Genomic DNA, 25,063 nt, shown 5'->3' on the forward strand with positions numbered 1-25,063 from the left:
CAACCAAACAACAGAATTAAAAAACACGCTAACATCTAAAATATCATCTAAAACTAGCATAAAAGAACTACGGCCAGTGAGCTTCTTGTTGAGCGCTTCAATTACTTGTGCACAGTCACTCTCCACCACGATATCCCGGTGTCCTTGCCTCTTCGCTTCCTTGACACCTTCCAACACAGCTACAGCTTCCGCCACATGCGGCTCCCAAATGTGATCCTGCACGACAGAAACTCCCCACAAAACCACCCCCCTATCATCCCGACACACAATGCCCAGGCTCACTCCTTCCCCTTCCTTCACCCCCGCGTCCACGTTAATTTTAACACACCCCGAAGGTGCCGGTTGCCAGCCGCCTCCCTCCTCATCCCTCATCCCGTCTTTCCTCCTCCTCCTTCCACATTTCACCTCCTGTTCCGATCCTTCTAGCTCTGCTACGACATCTCTCACCCGTCTAATAATCACCCAAGGGTCAACCTCCTTAGCGTCGAATATAACTTTGTTTCGATGCTCCCAAATCGCCCAACAACCCCACATGAAAAGCTTGTGTTCCCTCCCTCCGAGCTCCCTCCATCTCCCTTCCACCCAATCTCTTATCTCGCACTCCCTCGCTCCATCCTCACCTCCTATCCCGAGCCCCTCCCACACCTTTTGCGCAACCCCACAATTGTTAAACAAATGAAGACTCGTTTCATAGGAAGAATTACATAAAGAACAAAAAGAGATATCACCTCGAATCCGGGATGCGATATTCGCTCTTGTTGCTAGCGCTTCACTGCACAGTTGCCAAAAGAACAGCTTCACTCGGGGCCAGACCGGGACGTTCCAGAGCCTCTTCCACAGCCACATCTCCCTAACTCTATCTGAGGACCCACTCACTTCCATACCATCCCCTCCCGCTAGTTGTCGATAGGCCGATTTAACAGAGTACATCCCGTCCTTCTCCGCCCTCCAATACCAAATATCCATGGGCCGCAGATCGCTCACTCGGATATTAAGAATACGTTCCGACTCAAAAGGCAAAAATAAGCTCGAAACACGTTCCACATTCCAGCTACCTTGCTCGGAGAACAGCTCACACACTCTCATGTTCTCGTTCCCAGTTGCACATGGCGATATAACCCGACCCGTATGGGTCTCAGGCAACCACGCATCACGCCACACCCTCGTCAGCTTCCCATCCCCAATCCTCCGCCTCATCCCCATCTCCAACACGCCCCTTGCTTCCATCAATCCTCTCCATGTATAGCTCGGGTTTGCCCCTAGCTGCGCTTCCATGAACTCGCCATCAGGATAATATTTGGCTCTCATAACCTGTTCCCATAAATTGTCCGTCTCCGTTACAAGTCGCCACGCTTGTTTTCCAAGCAACGCAAGATTAAACTGCTGGAAATCCCGAAACCCCATGCCCCCCACTCCTTTCGGCTGACATAACTTCTTCCAGGCCACCCAACTAATACCCCTTTTCCCCTCCTCGTGATTCCACCAAAACCGAGACATCAGTGACCGAAGCTCATTGCAGAAGTTGACGGGAATTTTGAACACACTCATAACATAGGTAGGGAGTGAATTGGCCACAGCCTTTAAAAGAACCTCCTTACCTGCCCTAGACAAGATTTTCCCGCGCCATCCTTGCAGCCGTTTACTAAGTTTATCACGGAGAATGTCCGTGAGAACCTTTTTAGAACGACCCACAACCGTTGGAAGTCCCAAGTAGCGATGTTGCTCTTCGACCTCCACAATACCCAACCTATCTGCAATGGTACTTCTCCTACCCCTCGGTACACCCTTACTAAAAGAGACGGTGGTCTTCTCCAGACTAACTAGCTGTCCCGACGCCGTTTCATACCTTCTTAAGGCATCCGACACCGCATCCGCTTCATCCTCGGTGGCTTTAACAAAGAAAAGGCTGTCATCAGCGAAAAGAAGATGAGAGATAGCCGGTGCATTCATGCTGATTCGTATGCCGTGTATCGACCCAGTCTCAGCCGCTTTTCGCATTTGAAATGAAAGGACTTCAGCGCACAAAATGAACAAATACGGAGAAAGCGGGTCGCCTTGTCTAAGGCCTCTTGCTGGACGAAATTCGCGTGACGGGCTCCCGTTAATTAGAACAGAAAAAGAAACGGTCTTCACACAGTCCATAACCCTCGCGGACCAGCTCCTGTCAAATCCCAGCGAGTACAAAACCCGTTCCAAAAAAGCCCATTCCACACGGTCATACGCCTTAGCCATATCGAGTTTAATCGCCATGAACCCATCCGTATTTCTCAACCCCTTCATATAGTGAAACATCTCAAAAGCTATCATTATATTATCAGTTATGGCTCTTCCCGGGGTAAACGCGCTTTGGTTCACCGAGACAATCTCTCCCAAAAACTGTTTGAGCCGATTTGCTAGGACCTTCGAAGCCAGTTTATACACAACGTTGCAAAGACTAATAGGCCGGAAATCCCGAATTTTATCAGGGCTTTCTTTTTGGAATTAGCACAATATTAGTTTTATTAAACTCTTTCGGAGACCGTTCACCACGTAAAATTGCCAAAACCGAATCAAGCACAGCCGGTCCAATGGTATCCCAATAAGTTTGATAGAAAAGTACATTCATACCGTCTGGACCCGGAGCCTTAAGAGGGTGCATTTGATTGAGCGCATCAACAACCTCTTCATCACTATAGTCTCGCTGTAGAATCTGGTTCATAGGGCCCGTCACTCTTCGATCAAACCCGTCAAAAATATCATCAAAGTTGCTCGGATTCGACGAGCGAAACAACTCTTCGAAGTAATTAACAGCAACCTTCCCAACTTCCTCTTCCCCCACACGAACAACCCCATCATCATCAATGAGCTTCGCGATATAATTTTTCCTTTTCCGCTCCCCCGCTCTAGTGTGAAAGAATTTCGTGTTTCTATCTCCGTCTCGCAGCCAAAGCGCTCTAGACCGCTGTCTCCAATATTGTTCCTCTTGCCTCCTCAGATCGGATATCTCCGCAACCAATTTCCTCCTTCTTGCCACACTCTCCTCATCCCTAATTCCTTCATTGAGCTGTTCCAGCTGCCTCCGTTTCCTGTCAATATTCCGTCCAATTTGTTTGATGCTCGTGTTCTTCCAAGCTTTCAGCTCCCTTGTGCATTCCCGTAAAACCGCCACAAGATTTCCCCTCCCCTTTTCAACCCCCCTTATCACCGCATCTTCACACCCTTCGGACCCCACCCAGATTTGCTCAAAACGAAATGGTCTCGCCTTTGTCTCCTCGTAAAATTTATGATTGAGTACCAATTTGATAGGAGCATGATCCGACCATTCCCGATTGCGATATAGCAGCTTAGCATAAGGAAAGAGGTCCGACCAAGACCCCGTGCAAAGCGCTCTATCAAGCATACACTGTCGATTCGCCTCCCCAGCTTGTCCATTGTCATAAGAGAAATTATACCCTTCCCACGGCACATCCCGCAAACCACACTCATCCACTGCAGCTCGAAAATTATTCATCTGCCTCTGAGATCTGCTCCCTCCCTTCATTTCAGTGGAGAATAAAATTTCATTGAAATCCCCTAGGCATATCCACGGCAGCGTAGATTGTCGAGCAAGCAAGCGTAACAAATCCCATGAAAGATGACGGTCATTCACAGCCGGCCAACCGTAAAATCCCGTGATCCTCCACTCCCCTTCTTCCCCCCTAACGTGAAAATCAATATGATGGACAGACGAAGATATAAAGGTACAATCCACCTCCTTTCTCCATAAGAAAGCCAAGCCCCCGAACGCCCCATCGTCAACCTCAATCCCAAAGAAACCATCCAAACTCTCACGCACCTTCCTCATTTCACGACCACACAATTTTGTTTCAGAAAGGAAAAGCATGGCCGGGGCCTCCCTCCGCACAAGATCACGGAGAGCACTTCGAGAGTCGGGGTTGCCCAAGCCCCGACAATTGATACTTAGAATATTCATTGGGCCCGGCGGGGTTGACACCCGTCAACCTCCGCCTCAGGTATTAAGACGCCCCCGTCTAGCATAAGTTTCGATCGTTTGGACAACTCTCCATCCTCGATATCCTCCCTGTATCGTTTCCCCTCCGCATTCAAAACCACTCTCTGACCACCCGCACCCTCTCCTCCTGCCCCTTCATTGCGAGCCTGCTTCTTCCACTTTCGGCCCTGCCCCATTCCCCCCTTCCCATCACCTCCTCCAGTAACTTCCGTAGTCAACCCCGTATTGGCACTACTCCCAAAACACTCCCCAGCTTCCCCATAACAGCCACCCTCAATTCTCCTCGATAACTCCCTACTTGTGCCCCCTGTCACATCCTTCTGGCCCCCCTGCCCTCCTCTGTCTCCTTCCTCCTCCCCCTTCCCCTGACCCACCATATCAATCTCTCTCCCTACCTCCTCCTGCTCCACTAAGCTCTCATTCCCTTCCACCATCTCCTCCCCACCCGTGGCCATGCTAGCCCCAGCAGTCTCCACCTTCTTCTTGCGGAAATCTATAGCAATGGATTGAAGTTTAGTAATCATATTATTTACAGCATCCTCAGAGTCTTGCAGTTTCGACGCATCAAAACTCGCCCTCAAATCCCTTGCCGCTTTCCCATGACCCTCCTTGACAGTCTTGACGACCTTCCACGGCGACGCACGCAACCATTCCCCATATCTTAGTTCCTCCTCCTCATATGGACCATCATCACAGTCCTTTTCTCCATGCCCGATAAGACCACATCCGTAACAAAAAGTTGGAAGTCGCTCATATTTAACTTCAAAGTTTATAACTCTTCCTCCCTTCATACGAATAGGCACGCCAGTTTTTAACGGTTTGCGAACATCATGGAGGATTCTGAGACGAATAGCCCTATCTAGTTCCACATTTGGACCAAATTCAACATCAACATAAGACCCCAGCATATCCCCAAGGTGTTTAGCATTTGCAGGGCTTGTTCGACCCGCCAACGGCAGATCATAGACTCTCGCCCAAATAGGGCAATGGGTCAGGGATACATCCGTCAGTTTTCCGGCATGATTCGGTTCATTGAAGCACCAGAGAAACTTGTCAAAATGCCAAGGTTGGCCCTCCAAAACCCTAGCCTTGTCTCGATCAGAATCAAAGCGGAAAATAAAAATCTTATCCTTCGCATCCACTACGTTTCCCATAATCGATTTCGAAGGGTTCCACAAGTTAATCATTGTAGTTACAGCAGCTTTCACATTTATTGCCCTAGACGACCATAATTTCCCAATCAAAATACGCGAATTCTTACCCTCAACCGCTCCTCCATCGTCATCCCAGACAAAAGTATCTTCCTCCAGCCCCTGGGGCTCCTTCCCTTCCCGGTGTTGGCCCCTTGATTGACTGCTCATTAGCACCTGTGCAAAAACGAAACAACAAAGAAACAAAAACCGCAAAAAGAACAAAGAAAACAAAGAGAGAACAAAGAAAGAAGCAATCCCACGAAAAGGACGTGAGAGGAGCCTCGAAATCGAAGGAGAAATCAACAACAATGAGACGGATCCCTAGGAACACAAGACGGAGCCCTAGGAAACCCTAGACAGTTAGATGGCTTCGTGAATGATGTTTTTTAGATGAGGGATGAGATGTCAAAGACCAATATTAGAAAATGAGTTTAGGTGGAAAATAGGAATGGGTTATAATTTATGTAAGTTTACCTTCACTTATTTAAATTTAATATCAAATAGTTCTACAAAAATAAGTACTCCTTCTCTCTAGGTTTTCTCCCATTTCTCTCTACACAAAAAAACCCTAAATCTCTACCTTGATCCGCCGCCTCCTCTTTCCACACACTACCTCCCTTTCTCTCTCCTGACCTTTCGCCGGAGATGGGCTCTTCATTGGGCTTATCTCCGGCGAAATCGGCACTTCCCCTCTTTTTCTTCCACCGTGGCTCTCTGTCCGTCGCGCGATTGACGATCGGGCATGTTGATTGTCTGATTGGCTGTGTTCGTCGAGGTTGTTGATTCACATGGCCACCATTTCCTCCGATTCTACGGCTTGTCTGCGCCGGTCTTGCATGCATCCTCGGTCAGGGTGTGTTCCCCCCTCCCATCGTCGCTTCCGCCACCCCCTGGTAAGGCCCTTTGTCCTTGGTAGTTTTCTGTCTTGTTGGTTGGTGTTGGTGTTGTTGGTGTCATGCCTTCCTTTGTTGTGACGTGCTTGCTTGTCGGGACGGTTTTGGGACCGATTGGTGATCCCCCCCATTTCCCCCACCAATCGGTCCGGTGTCTGGTGAGTCCCTTGCGTCAGGTGCAGTTTGAGACCGATTGGTGATCCCCTCCATTTCCCCCACCTATCGGTTTTCTGCCTTGTCTGTCCCTTGTCCGGTTTTTTGGTTTTTGTTTTTGAGTCTCGGGTCTGTATCTTCGGTGGACTCTGTTGGTCTTGTTGCATGTCAGGCTGTGGTCTCGGGAGGCTGTCTTTGAGGATTGTGGTTTGGTTTTGGTTTTCGTGTGGTCCCTTTGTCTGCCTGCCAGTTTTGGTTGTTTGTGTGATCGTTGCTTTTCGTGTGATTGTTGGGTCCGTCTTTCCGGTTGGATCGAGTCTACGGTGGAAGGTTCTTTTTGGTTTGGGTTTGTGAAGTGTCACGGTTGGGTTGAGTAGGGGCCTGGTAGTTGTGTTGGTTTGGTCGGATGCGGTGGTCTCTTTTGCAATCTTATGGTGTGTAATTTTTCTTTAAGTAGTTTCATGTTGGTTCAAATAATTTTAGCCATTCATTCAAGGATGGTTTGGGTGTCCTGTCCCTGTATCCTTGGGTTGTTGGCGATTGCTGTCACTTCACCGATGTCTCGGGTGTCCCGTCCCGATATCCGTGGGGTTTCAGTTCTAGTTAAGGAAGACTGGTGTCTGGTTCGGGTTGGATCCGTCGGTAGACGTTGCTTAAAAGCAAATATGGACAGAAGATTGGATGAGGGGTATTCCTTGATGTGGTTTGTGTGCGTGCTGAGTTTGTTGATCCGCCGGTCGTGTGATAGTCGAGTTCGTTTGTCTTGGTGTAGGAGTCCATACTCCATCGGAATCAGCCTTTTGTCTGTTTTCCACCATTCATTTCTACGCTCTTGTGGCGTAAGTACACCACGCCATCGTCGCTCCCCTACTCACTCGCATCGGGGGCTTTCAGGAGATTTTAGATGCTTGCGGGACATGGATAAGGAGCCTCGCCCCAACTTTTTCGTACTCCACCAACCTGATTTTGCTTCCCGTCACTGTCTTTTGCTAGTTCTTAATTGTTTTATCGTAGTTATGTTTACTTACGAGTGTAATAAGGGCATATAATGCCTGAACATTATGTAGGTATGCCTTTCTTTACTGCTGTAAAAAAAAAAAGTTCTACAAAAATAAAAGTGTACGTCTATAACTATAAAATATATATTTTAATAAATTTAAAGAAAGTCTCCAGTATTCTAAATATCATGTAATGCCGTGTCATGTGTACATTTCGTGTCAGTGTTGTATCCGTATCCATTTCGATGCTACCTAGTTACTCTCTGTATTTCGTAATACCAAATTAAATCTCGATCTTCGTCATTACTATTTACTAGATCCCCTAGCGTTGAGCAAAAATAAATGATACAATTTTCTGATACGAAAACCATAGAGTTTACAATTTTTATCATATGGATTTCTACATATACGACATGATTTTAGAGAAACCGAATTGGATATGAGTATATGTCGAGCATAATCAAACCGTATATACGGTTTATGAATCGGTTTGAGATTTAATATTCTTCGTTTAAAAAAAACTAAACTAATTACAGACACCTCTCAAATCTGAATTACAATTTACACGTTTTCCGTAACTCTTATCTAGATTTGGTAAAATTGACCTATCCTAAATAACTTGATCTGTACTCGACCCGACACCCGAACTCAAGACCCGAGCTAGACCCGAAACCCGAATTGACCCAACCCACTATAACCCGACCCGAATGTTTATTGTTAGAAACTGATTTTTTTTTTTTTTTTTTTGGGTGACGAGGGGTTTAATCCCCCGGGTCCAGGCATTCCGGCGTCACCACCTGAACCATGTAAACCACCCCAATTGGAAAAATAATTTGATAAAATGAGCCGAATCCAAAGTAACCGGCCCAAAGCCAACAAACCCGACCCAAACCAAACCGACCCGATTGTCCCGGTTACCAACTCTAATCCTACAGTCCTACAGTCCTACAGTCCTACCCTCTAAAGTCCAACCCTATACAAGTACAGGCACAGGCGCACAGCAGTAAAGTCTCATTTGAATCCCTGCCCAATACAGTACCTCCCCTTCGAGTTTCTCAGTTCCGCCGCACAATCGTCTTTCTATCAAGGTAATATCATCGTCTCTCTTATTCGTATTGTTCTTATTCTTTTTTATTTTTGTAGTTGTTTAATTTTCAATTAAAGTTGATTTTGCTTTGTAAAATTGTAAATATTTGTTTGAATGTTTCAGTTAATGTTTTTGGAGTAATTATTTTCATTGTTAGCCAAACTTGTTTAATTAGGTCAATGTTAGTAGTATGAAATTTTTAATTTAGATAATTTGTAGTGATAGTGACAATATAAAGTTAATTATTAGGATGGGAGTTTGAGATTATTGGGAAAGTTTATTTTCGCCAATGCCGGATTAAAAGTGAAAAGATTTGCAAAAATCTCTGTTTTGGAGGACCATTAGCGCGGTTTGGACCAACCCCATCAACCCCTAATTGCAAGAATTTCTGTTTCTGAGGACCATTAGTGCGGTTTGGACCAACCCCATCAACCCGAATCGCAAGAATTTCTGTTTTTGAGAACCATTAGCGCGGTTTGGACCAACCCCATCAACCCTCTTTCCCTAGCTTGTAGGAACAGAAGTACAGAACCGTCGGAGCACATCCAAAGTGGACTCAACTACGAATAGGCAAAAAGGACAAGACATGAGGCGGCCGATGCTTCTTTTAGATAGTTATTCTAGTAGGAAGTTGAGAGCCAGTGAAAAAATCTGATTTTGGGGATGGTTGGGGGCTTGGGGTCTCACAAATGTTTCGAAAATCCAAGTCTGAAGTTAATTATTAGGATGGGAGTTTGAGATTAATGGGAAAGTTTATTTTCGCCAATGCCGGATTAAAAGTGAAACAAATTGCGAGAATTTCTGTTTTGGAGGACCATTAACGCGGTTTGGCCGTTTGGACCAACCCCATCAACCCCTAATTGCAAGAATTTCTGTTTTTGAGGATCATTAACGCGGTTTCGACCAACCCCATCAACCCTCCTTCCCTAGCTTGTAGTAACAGAACCGTAGGGAGCACATCCAAAGTGGGCTCAACTACGAATAGGCAAAAAGGACAAGACTTGAGGCGGCTGATGCTTCTTTTAGATAGTTACTTCTAGTAGGAAGTCGAGAGCCAGTGAAAAAAATCTGATTTTGGGGATGGTTGGGGGCTTGGGGTCTCACAAATGTTTCGAAAATCCAAGTCTGAAGAGGAATGGCAGCGGGTTGAGCTCAACCCGCTGTGGCGCCGTGCAAGTTTCAAAGACCGAGGTATTGTTGGACACAAATAGAAAGGAAGGGAAGTCGGGACTGTCCACATAGGGAATAGGACTGATGAGGAGTGAATCAATAAGCTGAGGAGGAAGGATGCGAGCAAACCAAGAAACTATTGTATATTGTGAGAAACTATCGGACTAAATTGATAATATTTGACTGTCTATAATCAAACTGAATTATAAAGATGGGATGGAAGGATTAGCCTGAAAAAGATGTTCCCTTTTTTTTTTTTTTTTTCCTGAAATAAATTTTATTTGATTTGGGCTTATTTAAGCTCGTTATTTTCAGCAAGTGTAATTGTATACTTGACTTTGCAGTGAAAAAAAAAATGGAAGAAAGATTAGCTAATAGTTGGAAGATGACTCTGAATGAGAAGCAGTTTATTGAGACAGCATTGCTTTCAGATCTTAGAATCGATGGGCGCCAGCCTTTTGATTATCGCCGCTTAACCATCAAATTTGGGCGGTAAGTTCTGTGCTTTGTTTATGTGGATCTTATTTTCTTAGGTGGGCTGCTGAAGATAATTTTTTAACTGCTTTTTATATGCTCATGGTAATTTATATTTAATTAATCTTTCTTGCAAATTATTAATGACTGTCAACATCTAGATCTCCGGTGATGTAGAGGATGAGGATAAGCTATTTTTTAGGGTTGTAGCCCTATGCTCTAAATACGTTAGATTCTTGATTAGTTTTCAAATTTGAATTTTAGCCATCTTATCCAAGAAAGACTTAAGCCCTTGTGGTGGTTTGAACATGGGAAACGAAGCTTTAATGATGTTCCGTTTGAGGTTTGGAACTTTGGATGATGAAGAAATGAAGGAGTTGCGAGGCAGCAAAGAAGAACTAAGAAGACATAGTTTAAGTGATTTGAACGACACAAGTTTCCTTGACATACCTAAAAATATGAATTTGGATAGGGCCAACTAGGAAACAGAAGTTTCAGGACGAGGGTGTTTGAGTTTGTTTATGTTTCTTGCTTAAATTACTCTCTCTGTTTTACTCCCGTTTTTCATTTTTGATCTTCAACCTCTATTTTAATACATTTTATTTATTTATTTATTGCATTCTCTTAGATTTAAAACCGCACCCCAACCACCTTTAAGCGCAAGACACATTTAGGAAATGTTTCAGGGCACATTAGGTGTGCCTTTTGCACAAGGCTCAATTAAAAAGGTGCAAGTGTGCAACACTGCAACTTCCGAATTTTTTCTTGTGGTTCTGCTATGATGCTCTTTTCCTTACTTCATTTTTCTTACTTTTATTTCTTTGCATTTTAACCGTCTTGTTATACAAAAAAGGGTACTGTTGCACAAAATTTGAGTTTGAAAATACAAGTTTGTTTACAGATATAGTGCGCCGAGTGTGCATGAGGCGCACGCCTTCACTTCACACTTTGTGTGTTGTTGCCAAAGCCTTTTTTCTATATTTCTCGTAGTTGCTAAGAGAATCTGATATACGCATCCAAGCGTTAGACTCGGCTATTTTATGAATAATCTTCATGTTTTTGCTTTGAATGAGTGTCCATGTGTCATGCTCATGTCTCGTTGTCGATTATAAATAATTTTCTTCTCTCTTTTTGATCTGCAGAGAAGATGGTTCATCTGAGGTGCAGCTTGGACAAACTCATGTCATGGCCTTTGTTACTGCCCAACTTGTTCAGCCTTACAAGGACAGACCAAATGAAGGATCACTTGCTATTTTTACTGAGTTTTCACCTATGGCTGATCCATCATTTGAGGCTGGCCGTCCTGGAGAGTCGGCGGTGGAGTTGGGGCGTATCATAGACCGTGGTCTAAGGTTTCTCTCTTCTCCTTCTACGGAATCATATACTATTGGTCTAATAAAAGATGTTAAAGTGTTGTCAAATCATTTCATACCTGGATATAGGCAGGCTGGTGTTATTAGGAAGGAAACCTAGACCCTGATACATCTACAAGTACAACTATTCAAAATTTCACCTTCTTACATAATACATGTTTCTACAAACACTGTTTTCTGCTCTTTTTCTCATGTGTTTGAGTGTCTTGACATCTGAATGTGCTTTTGCAGGGAGAGCAGGGCGATTGATACAGAATCACTCTGTGTTCTTGCTGGCAAATTAGTGTGGTCACTCCGTGTTGATATTCACATACTGGATAATGGAGGGTATGGTATAGTATACTCTATATCTCATTTTAATATAGGTGTTGTAACCGTTAGAATATGGTGTTAATATTGATCAGTGTTGCACGGTTTGGTGTTTTGAGTCGGTATGGGAACAGGTTCGAGTTCATAGAATGCTTCCAAACGAAGTACTCTGTCAATCAGCCGTCTAAACTCGAATCATGTAACACTGCTTATGACTAGGAAGTAGGAACTTGCATGACTCCCTGTATATCTTCTTTGAAGCAGAAATCTCGTCGATGCAGCGAATATTGCTGCTTTGGCTGCCCTAAAGACCTTCCGAAGACCTGAATGTAGCCTGGCCGGAGAAGATGGGCAAGAAATAACAGTACATCCACCAGAGGTGGGTTTTCTATCTTTCGATCCTTGTTGATACCTTCTGCACAGTTCATTTTCTACCTGATTAAACCTTCTTTTCTTCACTGATAACCATATTGACTGTTGCAGACTGTTCTTTTAGCATTGTCCATATGAATTAACTAATTGTCTAAGGTTATTTAATTGTTGCATGCCCTCATGAGTGGAGAAGATTCCATATCTTCATCCAGCACCTCTCATGTATCACTAGACTTGTACCTCTAGACTCTAGTAGGGTCTCTATTTGGGCTGGGTAGGGGAGTTTAAGCTATGCTACTGCTTTAATACACAAACTAAGCTTTTATCATTTATTGGCGGAACAGGAGTGTAGTATGGTTATATAGGGTTAGCTTTCTATCAAGTCGTTTCTAGTATAAATGTATAGTATACACTTAGGATAAGGTAAGGTCATTTTGGATTTGGGTGTGCTATTATCGAGTGGTCATATCGGGTTAGGTCAGTTATGGTATAGTGATCTGTAACCGGTTAGACTTGTTAAGAAAATATCTTACTAATAGTATATCTGATTTTGCTTTGACCTTTTGATTTTGGAGTTAGAAAGGTAACGTTGGTCAGCGTAGTGCCAGACAGCAGAATGAAGGAAAATTGTTTTTATATTTTGAGGCGGACAGTTTAGTAATACTCGTATGTCGTAATAATAGGCTTGCTTTTTGACCACTTGATAATATATGGATTTGGATTGAAATTCTGGAGCAGTAAGAGGCATGTTCTTGCTTATTTTGAAACGACCAGGAGAAGAATTCTGTAGAGCATAGAACAAAAAAATTCTTCTCATTAATTTTGTGGCAGTCCTTTCCCTTGGAAATACTTTTTGTTTCATTCTCCCTTCGATTATCATTCTCTAGAGAAATTGCAGCGTGAAGCGTAACTTTGAACTAAATTTATGATTTGGCAGGTGCAAGAGCCACTTCCTCTGATAGTTCACCACCTTCCGGTTTCTGTGACATTTGCATTCTTCACTACTGACAACATTGTGGTAGGTATAATTGTATAGAGCATGTACTCCCTGCTGTGTCTCATTTAAATCGTCCCTATTTGACTATGATATTTTGACCACATTTCTCTCGTACTTTCAACTTTCTATGATTTATTTTTGATGATTTAATGAAAATTGTACTTTTGATGATTCATACTAATCCACATATTATGCCGACTTCAATGATATTTTGACCACAAAAATCAAATGAGGACAATAAAAAGGGAGGGAGTTATTGAGGACTGTTCTGACGACGTTTTTATGCAATGTAATTGATGCAGATTATAGATCCTTCCTACCTTGAAGAGGGGGTAATGCAAGGAAAAATGACCGTCACAATGAATACAAATGGAGATATTTGTGCTATTCAAAAGGGTGGTGGAGTTGGCATTATGCACAGCGTTGTGATGCAATGTTTAAGGATCGCCTCTGTTAAAGCTGCTGATATTACTATCAAAATCAACAAAGCAGTAAGTGTCAATCAGATACTCTTTGTGCCATTTGTTCTTGGCTCATTTCTCTTATTTGCTATAAGTTTTATTCTACTTTACTTAGAATTGTATACGAGTGTCGTATATGGGTAATTTGGTACATATCCAAGTGTGAGTCTCCTAAAATAAGGATACGACTTCAAATCAGAAAATCACTTGCAATTGAAGATATATTTTGATTACGTAAAGTGAGATAAAGAGATGTATGAAACACAAGGCTTCAAAAATCGTACGCGTATGAGTCATATCCTTGATTGTCATGTTGCACACTGTACCGCCCAATAAGGAAAGAATTGAAGAAACATAGCTGTTGATCGGTCTTCCCCCTTTACCTGACTTGCAATAATATAAGTTCACAATATTGACAATATATGAATCTGCTAGGTTGAATCATATGAAATAGAAAGGAATCTACGCAAGATCAAGCGCCATCCTCCCAAAGCATTAGATGGTGGCAAATCTCATTCTTGAAAGCGAGGACAAAAACTCAATGAGAAGATAGAGAAGTAGGGCATCAGATAGATAGAGGTTAGCAACTTTAGAGCCTGTAAACACAAATGTTGGCATGTAATGTACTTCGTATTACAGAGTTAAATTGATGAAATGAGTTACATTGTCATACAGGTAACCAATTTTTTTATCGCAGATCGTGAATCTTTGATTGAGTTACTTGGCTTTCCATTCACATTAATTAATATAACTGTGATTTTTAATCTTTTTCACATATACTATTCCGTAAATCTTTGGCCGAGTTTCTTGGCGCTTGATTCAGATATTACGCTCTTATCTACTACGATTTCTAATGTGATTGTATTCCCTGGATTATGATTTATTACATCATCTACCGGAACAACCCTTTGATTCATGGATTTCCGCTTCCAGTTCTGGGAGTTGAGCTCTTCTTTCGGATCCAACATGGGTTGTCTCGAAAAGGTTACCCATGGATACTACTGGAAGCAGCGGCTCTGTTCTTGCTCGTAAGTCGACGGGTAACTTCAGCATTGTTCTCCCTTTTTCCTTTGAAGCAGACAATATTGCCAACGCCTCGAATCTGGTTGGATTCTGGACATGGTCGCTTACCGGCTTGGCCTTCATTTTGGGTACTGATTTGTTTTTGAATACAAAGCTCCAAAGTACTATCCGTTTATTCAAGGTGAAACTCTATGATCCCTTGTTCTCTTCTTTCTTCTGGTCTGATTCTGGCTTCAGGGAGATGGGCAATGGTGGTTCTTCGGGTACTGGAGGGAAGGTGGTTGGCGCGGAGATGAAGTCAGGTTGGGCCAGGGTTGTGTCCCTTGTAGCATTGGGCTACAAGGGCACCCCAGTGGCGGAAAAAGGTAGCGGCCACCACAATTGAACACATTGACCTGAATAGCTAAATGAATTTCGGAAGGTATTAAATTGTCCTTTGATGGGTAAGAAGAGCGTAAATTAATGTTTTGAAAATGATATCGAGATAAGGACATCCGAGATGGGGCAATTGACTTCGGCTTCAACAAAGGGTATCCCTTCGTCGTTGCAAATGATACTGCCCCATATTTGAAATTGACCGGCTAACGGGTCAAATGAAGAGTGTCTGGGAGAGGCATGTTTTGAGATGGGCAATATGAAGGGGTGCCCCCTTATTAGGAGCGCTGCCGTAGAATAAAAGAACTGGTATAGTAAGAGGTGCGTATTTTTGGTTGAGTAGGGAGAATGTCAAGTGTCGGAGATGAGACGGTGTTGGCGACGATGGTTTCACGGTTTCGCTCGATATTATTTTCACCTCCATTTTTGAGGACTCCAAAGTTTTGAATAAAACAGTAGAAAGAGGGTGGTTGAGTTCTACTAAAATTTAACAGAGTATAATATGTGTTCAGAACATAATATGAACAGAAAATAAAGTTGATCATATATTATGCACAATGAAATTACTCGATTCGGTATAATAAATCAATAGGTCTCCCTTAAAGACTGTCTTAACACCAGAAAATGTCAACATTTTTCTAATAAAAAAAATGTTAAGCCTAATATTGTTAATTTTTAACAAAAAAAACATGATAGTAACATTTTATCTAAAAATATTTATATTTTATTTGTTGCATTTAGTCCGTCTTAATTCCGGACGAAAATACTCCGTCTAAAATAAGAATATGTCCTAATAAAGTTGATCATACTTCATATTCGTGCACATGTTCCTGGTTACGTCGTAAACAATAAAATGAGTCAAAAACAAAATGCCTATAATGTTTTGTTCATCTATCTCTTTGATCTATTTTATATTTATATTTAAAATGAATACAACCGTATTAAATGGTACACCGTATCAATACTATATATTAATTCCAGAAACCAAGGAATTTTAATGTAATTAAAGAAAGTTATACAAATTAATTATACTATATAGTTTTAAATCACTAGCACCGTGTGAGGGACCCGATTAAGGGAGATCTCAATGCAAATATTGTATAGTTTGGGTTAAAATTAAATTATATAGAACCTTGGAATTTTCCTAAACATTTGTAAGAGACTAAAATATGGTCAATTTTCTTAAAATAAAATAATTAATTAAGATGGTCAATTTCTTTAAAATAAAACAATTAATTAGGATGGTCAATTTCAAGGAGACTAAAAGAAAGAAGATGCTTGGTAATTTTTCTAAATATTTATAGAATACAAGAAGATGGTTAATTTCCTTAAAATAAAATAATTAATTAGTATAAACATGTATTAATTATTATCATACTAAAATTATATATTAAATTTAAAATTTATGCAATTTTATTAAACTTTATAGTTTATTAGATATATTGATATGTTAGTTATTTAACATACAAAAATATAATATAAGTAGGTTATAAATAATTCAAGTTACATTCCATAATATATAATATTGCATAACTCTTTCGATTTGATTTAATGTATATATGTAATATATTTATAAATATATACTTCTCTTAAAATTGCATGCCTGTGTAGTAAAAGTAATTTCGTCAGTAAAGAAAAGAATTGTAATAACATTGGATATAGTTATATGATAATAATCACTCATTTGAATAGTAAAAGTAACAATATTATCAGCGAGATTAGTGAAAGTAGTAGAAACAACAACGGGAGTAGTGAAATAATCAATATTAATGCGACAATAGTGAAAGTAACAATAATTACGGCGGGAGTAGTGAACTTATCAATATTAACGCGATAGTAGTGACAGTAACAATAACTACGGCGGGAGTAGTGAAAGTAACAATGATTACGAGGAAGTAGTAAAATGTTATTACTATTGTTTAATTAATAAGAGTAAAATATTAATAGCGGGAGTAGTGAATTTGTCTCAAAATTTATTTATTTGTAATTTTAGGATATGCTATAGAAAAATATATTAATGATAAATTTACGGATTATGTAAATTTAAAGTAATTTTATTTAATGAAAAAAAATTAATGGTAAATAGAGGTAGCTCGGGCGTAACCAGCACCAATACTAGTGAATTATGAATTTGAGAAACGTCACCTGAGTTGAAGTGGACCTCGTGGAAAACGAGCGTACATGATGGACGACTTAATCAGGTTATATTCTCTACAAATATTGCTGTGAGCCTGTGACAGGCCTACATGACTACATGTGTCAGCCAAATGCTTGGTCAAATATAAATCACAAATGTATCCAAAATGATGAATAGAAATTTCTTATTATCTTCCTACTTATCAATGATGAATGACAAATTAACAATGTAATAGGAGTAATTATTTCTATTTTATTTTTCTTGTCAAATGAGGCACACATGCATTACAAAGGTGGACAAAGTTGAACTTGTGACTTAATATCTATTATGCCTCCATCTTAACCAGTAGATTAAGACCTCTTCGATAATAACATTGTAATGTCGATATCGAGGCACACATTATTATAACTCATACATTAATTCATAATCCCAAATGCTAAAAAGGCTAATTAGTGATGGATTTAGATGATTTTCTATGAGTTTTAAGATCATCAACCTCAACATTTCGGATCTTCATCACATTTAAACGGCGATGTGGAATAATACAAGAATGGAGGATGAATAACATTGTAATAATTATTTCAATTTCATTTTTCTTGTCGAAGGAGGCACATATGCATTACAGTATACAAAGGTGGGCAGAATCGAACCCGAGACTTAATATCTATTATACCTGCATCCTATTCACTAAATTAAGACATCTTCGATAATGACATCGTAATATCACATTAATTCATAATCCCAAATGCAAAAAAGTCTAACTAGTCATAGATTTAGATGATTTTCTAAGAGTTTTAAGATCATCAACTAAATCATAAACATGTTGGTAAGAAGACCCTCCAACCTCAACAGCTTCCTTACACTTAACCATATACTCTTCCACCCTTTTCCTCATCCCAACCACCTCTTCCCCACCATCCATCATTCGCGCCACCGCCACCGCCACCTTCTCTTTCGACACATTAAGCTTCGGCTCCGCATCTTCCGACATCCACTCCTCATTCCCCACTCGAATCCCAACCTTTAACACATCCACAACTAAACTCTCATTAAAAAATTGCTCTGCCCTTAAAGGCCAAGTAATCATAGTTACGCCACTGCTTAAACCTTCTAATATCGAGTTCCATCCACAATGAGTCATAAACGCGCCCACACTCGGGTGACTAAGTATCGAAACCTGTGGGGCCCATTCTTTGATTATTAATCCTTGGTTTGATTTCTTGATCCGATCTTCGAATCCCATAGGGAACCAATTTTCGTCGAACAAGTTCACTCTCGCTACCCAAACGAACGGCTTTCCGGAACTTTCAAGTCCGAAAGCGAGCTCGTGGGATTGCTCCCTGCAGAGTGCAGCATAGCTCCCGAAACTCACGTATACGACAGAGTTCGGGAGCTTGCTGTCTAGCCACTGCATTGTACTATCAATTTTGCCGTCTCCATTATGTTTGTCATCAGACATTTTTATCGCAGAATAACAATGAAGCGGGCCGACGAGAAAAAGTCGTTTCCTTCTTAAAACACGTTTACAATAATCCACGTAACTAACCTCCAATTCATCGAAACTATTAACCATCATCGCATAGCTTTGTTCGACAGACCGCTGAACAGCGTCAAGGAATTCAGCCCCAACAGTCTGACCCCTGAATGAATCCGGGATACCAGACCGGGTGAAATACACCCGGTCTGGCAACCCCGGCAGGAAAAACGGTTCACTGTCCGAACCCACAGTATGATGAGGAGTGAACCGGGTCAGACTGTCTTGTGCGCACAGCACAAACAAGCTAGAGCTGTGGAACACAATCCACGGCACCTCGACCGCCTTGGAAACATCTAAGGCCCACGGGTACAGCGGATCGGTGACTAGACAGTCGGCGCGATTCTCGACAAGGATGTCGAGAATAGTACCCTTGAGCATGAAAATCGCTTTAAATAATTTAGCTTTGACTTCATTCGACGTCGAGTTTAGAATCCCGTCAATGTTGTCCGGGAGACCGACTTTGGCTGTCGGTAATTCGACAGTCACGAAGCTGATATCATGACCGGCTTCGTGGGCATGGTTAATGATATTTTGGAAAAGGTCCGCGTTTCGTGGGGTAGTGATTATTTTGACTTTGACTTGTGGGTGAGTAGCGAAGAGTCTAGCCGCGTTGATCATAGGACCAAGGTGGCCACTCCCAACGATAAATGGGAGGAAGAATATCTTCACTTTGGTTTCAATTTCATCAATTCTGGTTGACATTTTGTATTTTTTTCCGTAAGTTCTGAGGTGAACGTACTGCTGAAATTGATTGTGATCAATATATCTCTGTGTGTTGTATAGATAGATAGATACAAACAAAATTCTACAGGTATCAAATGTTGAATTTGGAGTTCCATTAATCGGTTTTCTTATTTATGAAACAATAGGTCTTGGTATAGACGGGTGGGGCGAACAGACGGGTAAAGACCTCTAATAAAATGGGTAGGGGGACAAGGTGGGGCACCCCCATGTGCTTCTCACTTTATGGCAAATGGGTATTTTGTGAGGGAAAATGGTATCGTCTATACGTATAGACGGATAGTGTCCGTCTATAATGAGAATTTGTGTTTATGAAAACGGGTTGAATGTGACCGGTAAAGCTCACTAAAGTTATATGATCCATTGGGCTTAGATTTGTCTCAGTCAGTACGGTTAAGTACATAGTGTGATGGTACTTATAAGTGTAGGGCCTGTTTATTATACAATGGGCAGCCTGATAGGCCCAAATACAATTTTATTATGACTAGGTCTCTTCCTGTCTAGAATACCTCTAACCTATTTAATTTATTGGGTTAACATGCCTATTAATTGTCATCATAAGCAGGATTGTATTAGGGATGCGAACTTATATGAACGAAAACGCATATTTACAGATTAAATAAAGTTAACTCTATTGTCGGTTCAATCAATCAAGGCTTGATCATGTGTTTTCATTTCTTTGTTTTGTGGGTCACTGAAGTTTGATCAAATTCTTGTTTAATGTGTTTGGTTACTGTGCCGTTTATTTTATTTTATTACATGTAATATCAACTGATCATGTCTTGCAGTTAGAGCTGGCCAACAGCACGGGCTGACCTGGCCCGGATCCGGCCCGTCTTGGCCCGTTATTTTATGCAACTTGGCCTGGCCCCGCCGTTAATCCTGGCCTGGTCAGGGTCCTGAAATTCCAGCCCAGCCTTGGCCCGCCATTTTAGCAAAAAAAAATAAAATAAAATAAAATAAAATGGTAAGGCCCGCCCTTAGCCCGCCTCTGGTCCTGGCCCGGGTCAAGCATATCCCAGCCCGGCCCGGCCAAGCCTGACCCTTCCCTCTGGCCTGGCCCGGGTTTGACCAGGAGAGCCCGGCTCGCCCCCTGACCAGCTCGGCCCGGGCCTAGGCCCGGCCCGAGTACAAGTCTACTTGCAGTGGTTGGACATAATATAAGGATATACTCCCTCCATTATTTTATATATGTCATTCTCACATTTCGAGACACTTACTTCTCTCTTTAATATCTCTCAAAATATATAAGTTAATAATATGAAATGTATACTCTTTTGAAAGCAAATTTTATGACGAATCTAATGATATAATTTTCATAATTTTTTCTAGAGTATATTTTTGTATAAATGAAAGTCAAAGGCTTACCTCGTAAAACAAAAACATCATATATAAAATAATGGAGGAAGTACATAAGCAAGTTACTTCGTAGTTCGTACCTACATGTGCACTATTGATTATTGACCATTAATTGTGGGTATGTAAGTTTTGGATATAACATACTCCATCTCTCTCGATTATTTGTTGTCTTTTTCTATATTTGGGTGTCTGAGTGAGTTGTTCTCCTTTCTATTTTAAGAATGAACTTGATTAACAATTTGATCATTCACACTCAATTTGTTCCACTTGTCATTTAGTAATTGGACTCTTCCTCTTTCCTTGGTTTTTGTGCCAAAATCAAAGGACAACAAATGACCGGGACGGAGGGATATATAATAATTATGTTATTAGCATAAAGTTGTTTTTTATGCTCCTCTGTTTTTTGTTCTTATTAGTTATTACTACTTATTTGCTTGAATTATTTGTTATATCATGGTTATAATTAATAACAAATTATATAATCTTGAAAATAGCTATTGTTTTGGTAAATTATTTTAATTTGCGGTGGTGACTTGGCCAAATCGGGTTATCTACTAACAGTTAAAATAATTCATAAGGAGTCCGGAATGTTTTTGCTTCTTGAATTAGTTTCTATAATTTCCTGTCCAAAGGGGGAAGTTGTATAAGTTAATTTGAGTAAGTGGTTGAGTAAATACAAGTGTAATAATTTAATTTCTTGGAAATTTATCTGCCCAAAGGTGATTTATTTTTAAAAAATTTCCTTGTCTATTTATTTGGAGGTAGTTATTATGTCTTGTGTATTCTGCCCAAAGAGGAATGCATAAGGTATAATATGATTCCTGTTGGAGGTAGTTATTGTGTTTTGTGTATTCGGCCCAAAGGTAAATGCATAAAATATAATATGAATTCCCGTGAGAATATTGTGACTCCCCTAGCATATTCTTGTATAAAGTTATAAAGAAAGTTACCCATAAAGTTATAAGACACATGATAATTCGAGAGTCATGAAGCTGATGCCATGACCAGCTTCGCGGTCATGGTTAATGATATTTTGGAAAAGGTCCGCGTTTCGCGGGGTAGTGATTATTTTGACTTTGACTTATGGATGAGTAACGAAGTGTCTAGCCGCATTGATCATAGGACCAAGGTGGCCACTCCCAACGATAAATGGGAGGAAAAATACTTTCACTTTGGTTTCAAGTTCATCAATTTTGGTTGCCATTTTGGGGTTTTTTCAGTTCAGAAGTGAACATACTTTTGAAGTTGATTGTGATCAATATCTCTCTCTATTTGTGTTGTATAGATAGATACAAACAGAATTGGGTTGTGGTGCAAATCGTGGAAGGAAGGTTTACCTTATACCTTAGAAGAATAGTTGAACAATTGGAAAACATTTAGAGCATGGAAGGAGAAAAGGATAGGGCAAAGGACGATTCCGCGACTTGTTTTTTGATGCTGGCAATTGCTAAGATTTTATCTGCTTTTATTTGTGTTGGTTATCGTTTTGTAAGCTTGTTTGGGACCCTACTCGCTGTAGGTCTCAGGGTTTACCCCGCCTTTTAATCAAAAAAAAAAAAAAGATACAAACAGAATTCTACCTGATATCCGTTTTAAATTTATGAGGAATTAATTAGTTAGAATAAAACAAAAGCAGAATGCATAGATAAAAGAAATATATTTATTTTATATTTTTATTATATACTTTACCTCATAATTTTATTTTAATAATAGTTATAAATGTATTTACGGTTGATATAAATCAAGTTAAAAAAATACGAAAAAAAATACGAGCAAGAATTGCATAAAATATGCGTGTTAAACATGCACAAATCTCGCAACTCAAGCACATTTACACATCAATAAATCGCCCTTGAAATAACGAGGATAATTATTGTGGGTGTCCATCTTTGAATTTCCACCGGAATATCGAATTTCTGATTGGTTGCCCGTTGGAATACAATTCCACCGGAATATCGAATTACTGGGAATTAAGCTTCCACATAAAATTCACGTGAATTAGCAAATTTCGTTTGGTTGCCGATATAGGAATTCAATTACACATGAGTTTGCAATTACCTAGGAGGACCTAGGTAATCCAACTCCTCCATTGTTGAGAAGTTGAAAACTTCTTTGAAAATGAAATGCCTACATTATGGCAAAAAAAGGCAACCAAACAAATCCCAATTTTATAATTCACTAGGTAGTATCCCGCGCTTCGCGCGGCCTGTTTTAATATTTTATGATTATAATTGAAGAAAAATTATATAATTCATATATGACCTTCAATATTTTCTCTTATAAATAATTTTTCTCAAATTTAATATTTTTAGGTTTAACTTCAATGTTTTAAAATAAAATACATAAGAGTTTTAATTAAAACTAATAAGTAATAATTAATTATGCAAGATCAACGTTTTATAAATAAATTTGTGACTGGTGAAATATCATATTAATCAAAATAAAATTTATCCGAATAATACAACAATCAACAATAAGCTCTCAAATTATATCATTTCACGATACTTTATGTCTCAAATCAATTAATATTTATTCAAAATGATGTGAACATAGTTTTATATAATTTTTAATTTTTTATGTATAACATGTGACATTTATCTATCAAACATATAGAGTTCAAACTCAGCTTATTCAAATGTTTTGATTGTGTCTTGCATGTGATATGTGTCAAACATATCTATGAGAAATTTGCACCTTTTATTTTCTTAAACAATTATATATAATGATGTTTAAGAGTTTATTACCTGTAAATATAATAGGTTGAACTTTCTCAAATATTATTTTTTGATGTTTAACTTCAAATATTTAAAAGATAACATATAAAATATTTAACTAAAAGTAATACGGAGTATTTGGTTAGTCATAATCAATATTTTATATTTGACTTATACATATTTAATTAAAGATATTAAAGAAAAATGTAACGTGTTTTCTACTTTTACATGTCGTTTATAATACTATACTCCAATGACGAAGCTCGGGTTTGGCCAAATGGGCCATGGCCCGGGTGCATTTTTCAAGTACAAGTAACAAATGGTACTAATGAAACTGCAAGTTTATTGTAGCAAAATGGTTAACACTTCACCTAATAGTGGATTGGCATGTTGAAGTCCTGGGTTCGAATCATGGGAAGGCCCTTGGTTTTAGATTTTGTTTTGTTTTTTTTAACAATTTTCTTATTTAACGGTTTTAGATTTATTATCATTTATATTTTGGATTTATTACAGCGTATAAATAAAGGAACGTTATATATATAAAATATGGAGTAAGTTGGTAGAAAAAAATCAATGTATAATTTAGTAATTACATAAAACAGATAATTCTATATATATCGAATATACTAAAATAATAATATGAAATCTATAATAAATGAGTGTAGAAATGGGGCGAAGTGAAATATCGGCCCGGGTTATAATTTTACCCTAGCTTCGTCCCTGCTATACTCGTATTACTTAATAATCATTACTTTTGTTTTGATTATTCAAATGCACTCGTGATCACTATGTATATACACACTCGTACACATTACTCGCTATCACACTATTGAAACCTATCAAAATCTCATATGTATTCAATTTGTCCAATATAATTTTTTTCATTCCCAGACTATAAATACTTATTTCTTAGTAGTTTTTTTAAAGTTGTGTTTTTAATATATACAATGACTCTTCCAAATATATTTTTCTAAATGGATTTAATAGTCTAAGTTTTATAACTTTCTCAAAATGTTTTTTTACGTAAATGTAAAGCATTGGGAGACACTCACTTTAATCATCTCTACATATCAAAATGAATATTTCAATAAATATAATGAAAATTATACTCAATTGAAAGCATTTTTCACAATGAACGTAATTATTTACATTTTAGAATTTTTATCAAAATAACTTTTTAATAAATTTAGAATCAAATCACCGTAATTATTTAATAAAATTTTATAATAAAATTTATTAAACTATAATTAATATTTTGCTGAGATTTATACAGTATTTATTATGTTTGTATTTAATTTCAGCTGTAATTAATACGTGTATTTATGGCTGGGTTGACACGTGACGCATCCACAGCGTTTCAACCAGTTTTTTGTATATACTCCCTCTTATTCACTATATTCTTCACCTTTTTTTTTACAAGAAATAAGAAAGTTAATTTGGACCACACAAAATATACTATCCACATGCAATTGAATTTGGACCACATAAATCAACCAAAAAAAAAGGGAAAAAAACCGGAATAATCCGAAAAAGGAAATATGGAAGAATGTAGTGAATATGTGGGAATATATAAGATGAGATTTTACAACTTGTCGACAAGAAGTCAATCAAACAAGGCTTACACTTGTCGACAACAAGTCAATCGTCACGGAAAAGACAAGTTGTTCGGTGGTGTACGTACACAATCCCCCACCACTCCACCAATC

The 25,063-nt window shown here is 39.4% G+C and overlaps 3 protein-coding genes across 3 annotated transcripts; 1 reads left to right on the top strand and 2 right to left on the bottom strand.

The window, feature by feature from the left end:
* Nucleotides 1-2,461: 2,461 nt before the first annotated feature.
* LOC141648661 (uncharacterized) lies at nt 2,462-5,842 on the bottom strand. The gene is made up of 3 exons (XM_074457386.1): nt 5,798-5,842; nt 3,982-5,358; nt 2,462-3,871 (listed from the first exon to the last, which is right to left on the bottom strand). Exons 1-3 carry the CDS (start codon nt 5,840-5,842, stop codon nt 2,462-2,464), a joined length of 2,832 nt encoding a protein of 943 aa, XP_074313487.1.
* Nucleotides 5,843-8,125: 2,283 nt separating this feature from the next.
* Nucleotides 8,126-14,189, top strand: LOC141647194 (exosome complex component RRP45B-like). The gene is made up of 8 exons (XM_074455299.1): nt 8,126-8,316; nt 9,830-9,977; nt 11,102-11,311; nt 11,564-11,659; nt 11,906-12,020; nt 12,951-13,031; nt 13,313-13,501; nt 13,907-14,189. The coding sequence occupies exons 2-8, from the start codon at nt 9,841-9,843 to the stop codon at nt 13,991-13,993; spliced, it is 915 nt and encodes a 304-aa protein (XP_074311400.1). The 5' UTR covers nt 8,126-8,316; nt 9,830-9,840; the 3' UTR covers nt 13,994-14,189.
* A 3,574-nt stretch (nt 14,190-17,763) lies between these two features.
* LOC141648662 (scopoletin glucosyltransferase-like) lies at nt 17,764-19,245 on the bottom strand. The gene has a single exon (XM_074457387.1). It carries the CDS (start codon nt 19,243-19,245, stop codon nt 17,764-17,766), a length of 1,482 nt encoding a protein of 493 aa, XP_074313488.1.
* Between the last annotated feature and the right edge of the window lie 5,818 nt (nt 19,246-25,063).

This window comes from Silene latifolia, chromosome 3 (assembly GCF_048544455.1).
Source record: "Silene latifolia isolate original U9 population chromosome 3, ASM4854445v1, whole genome shotgun sequence".
NCBI lineage: Eukaryota > Viridiplantae > Streptophyta > Magnoliopsida > Caryophyllales > Caryophyllaceae > Silene > Silene latifolia.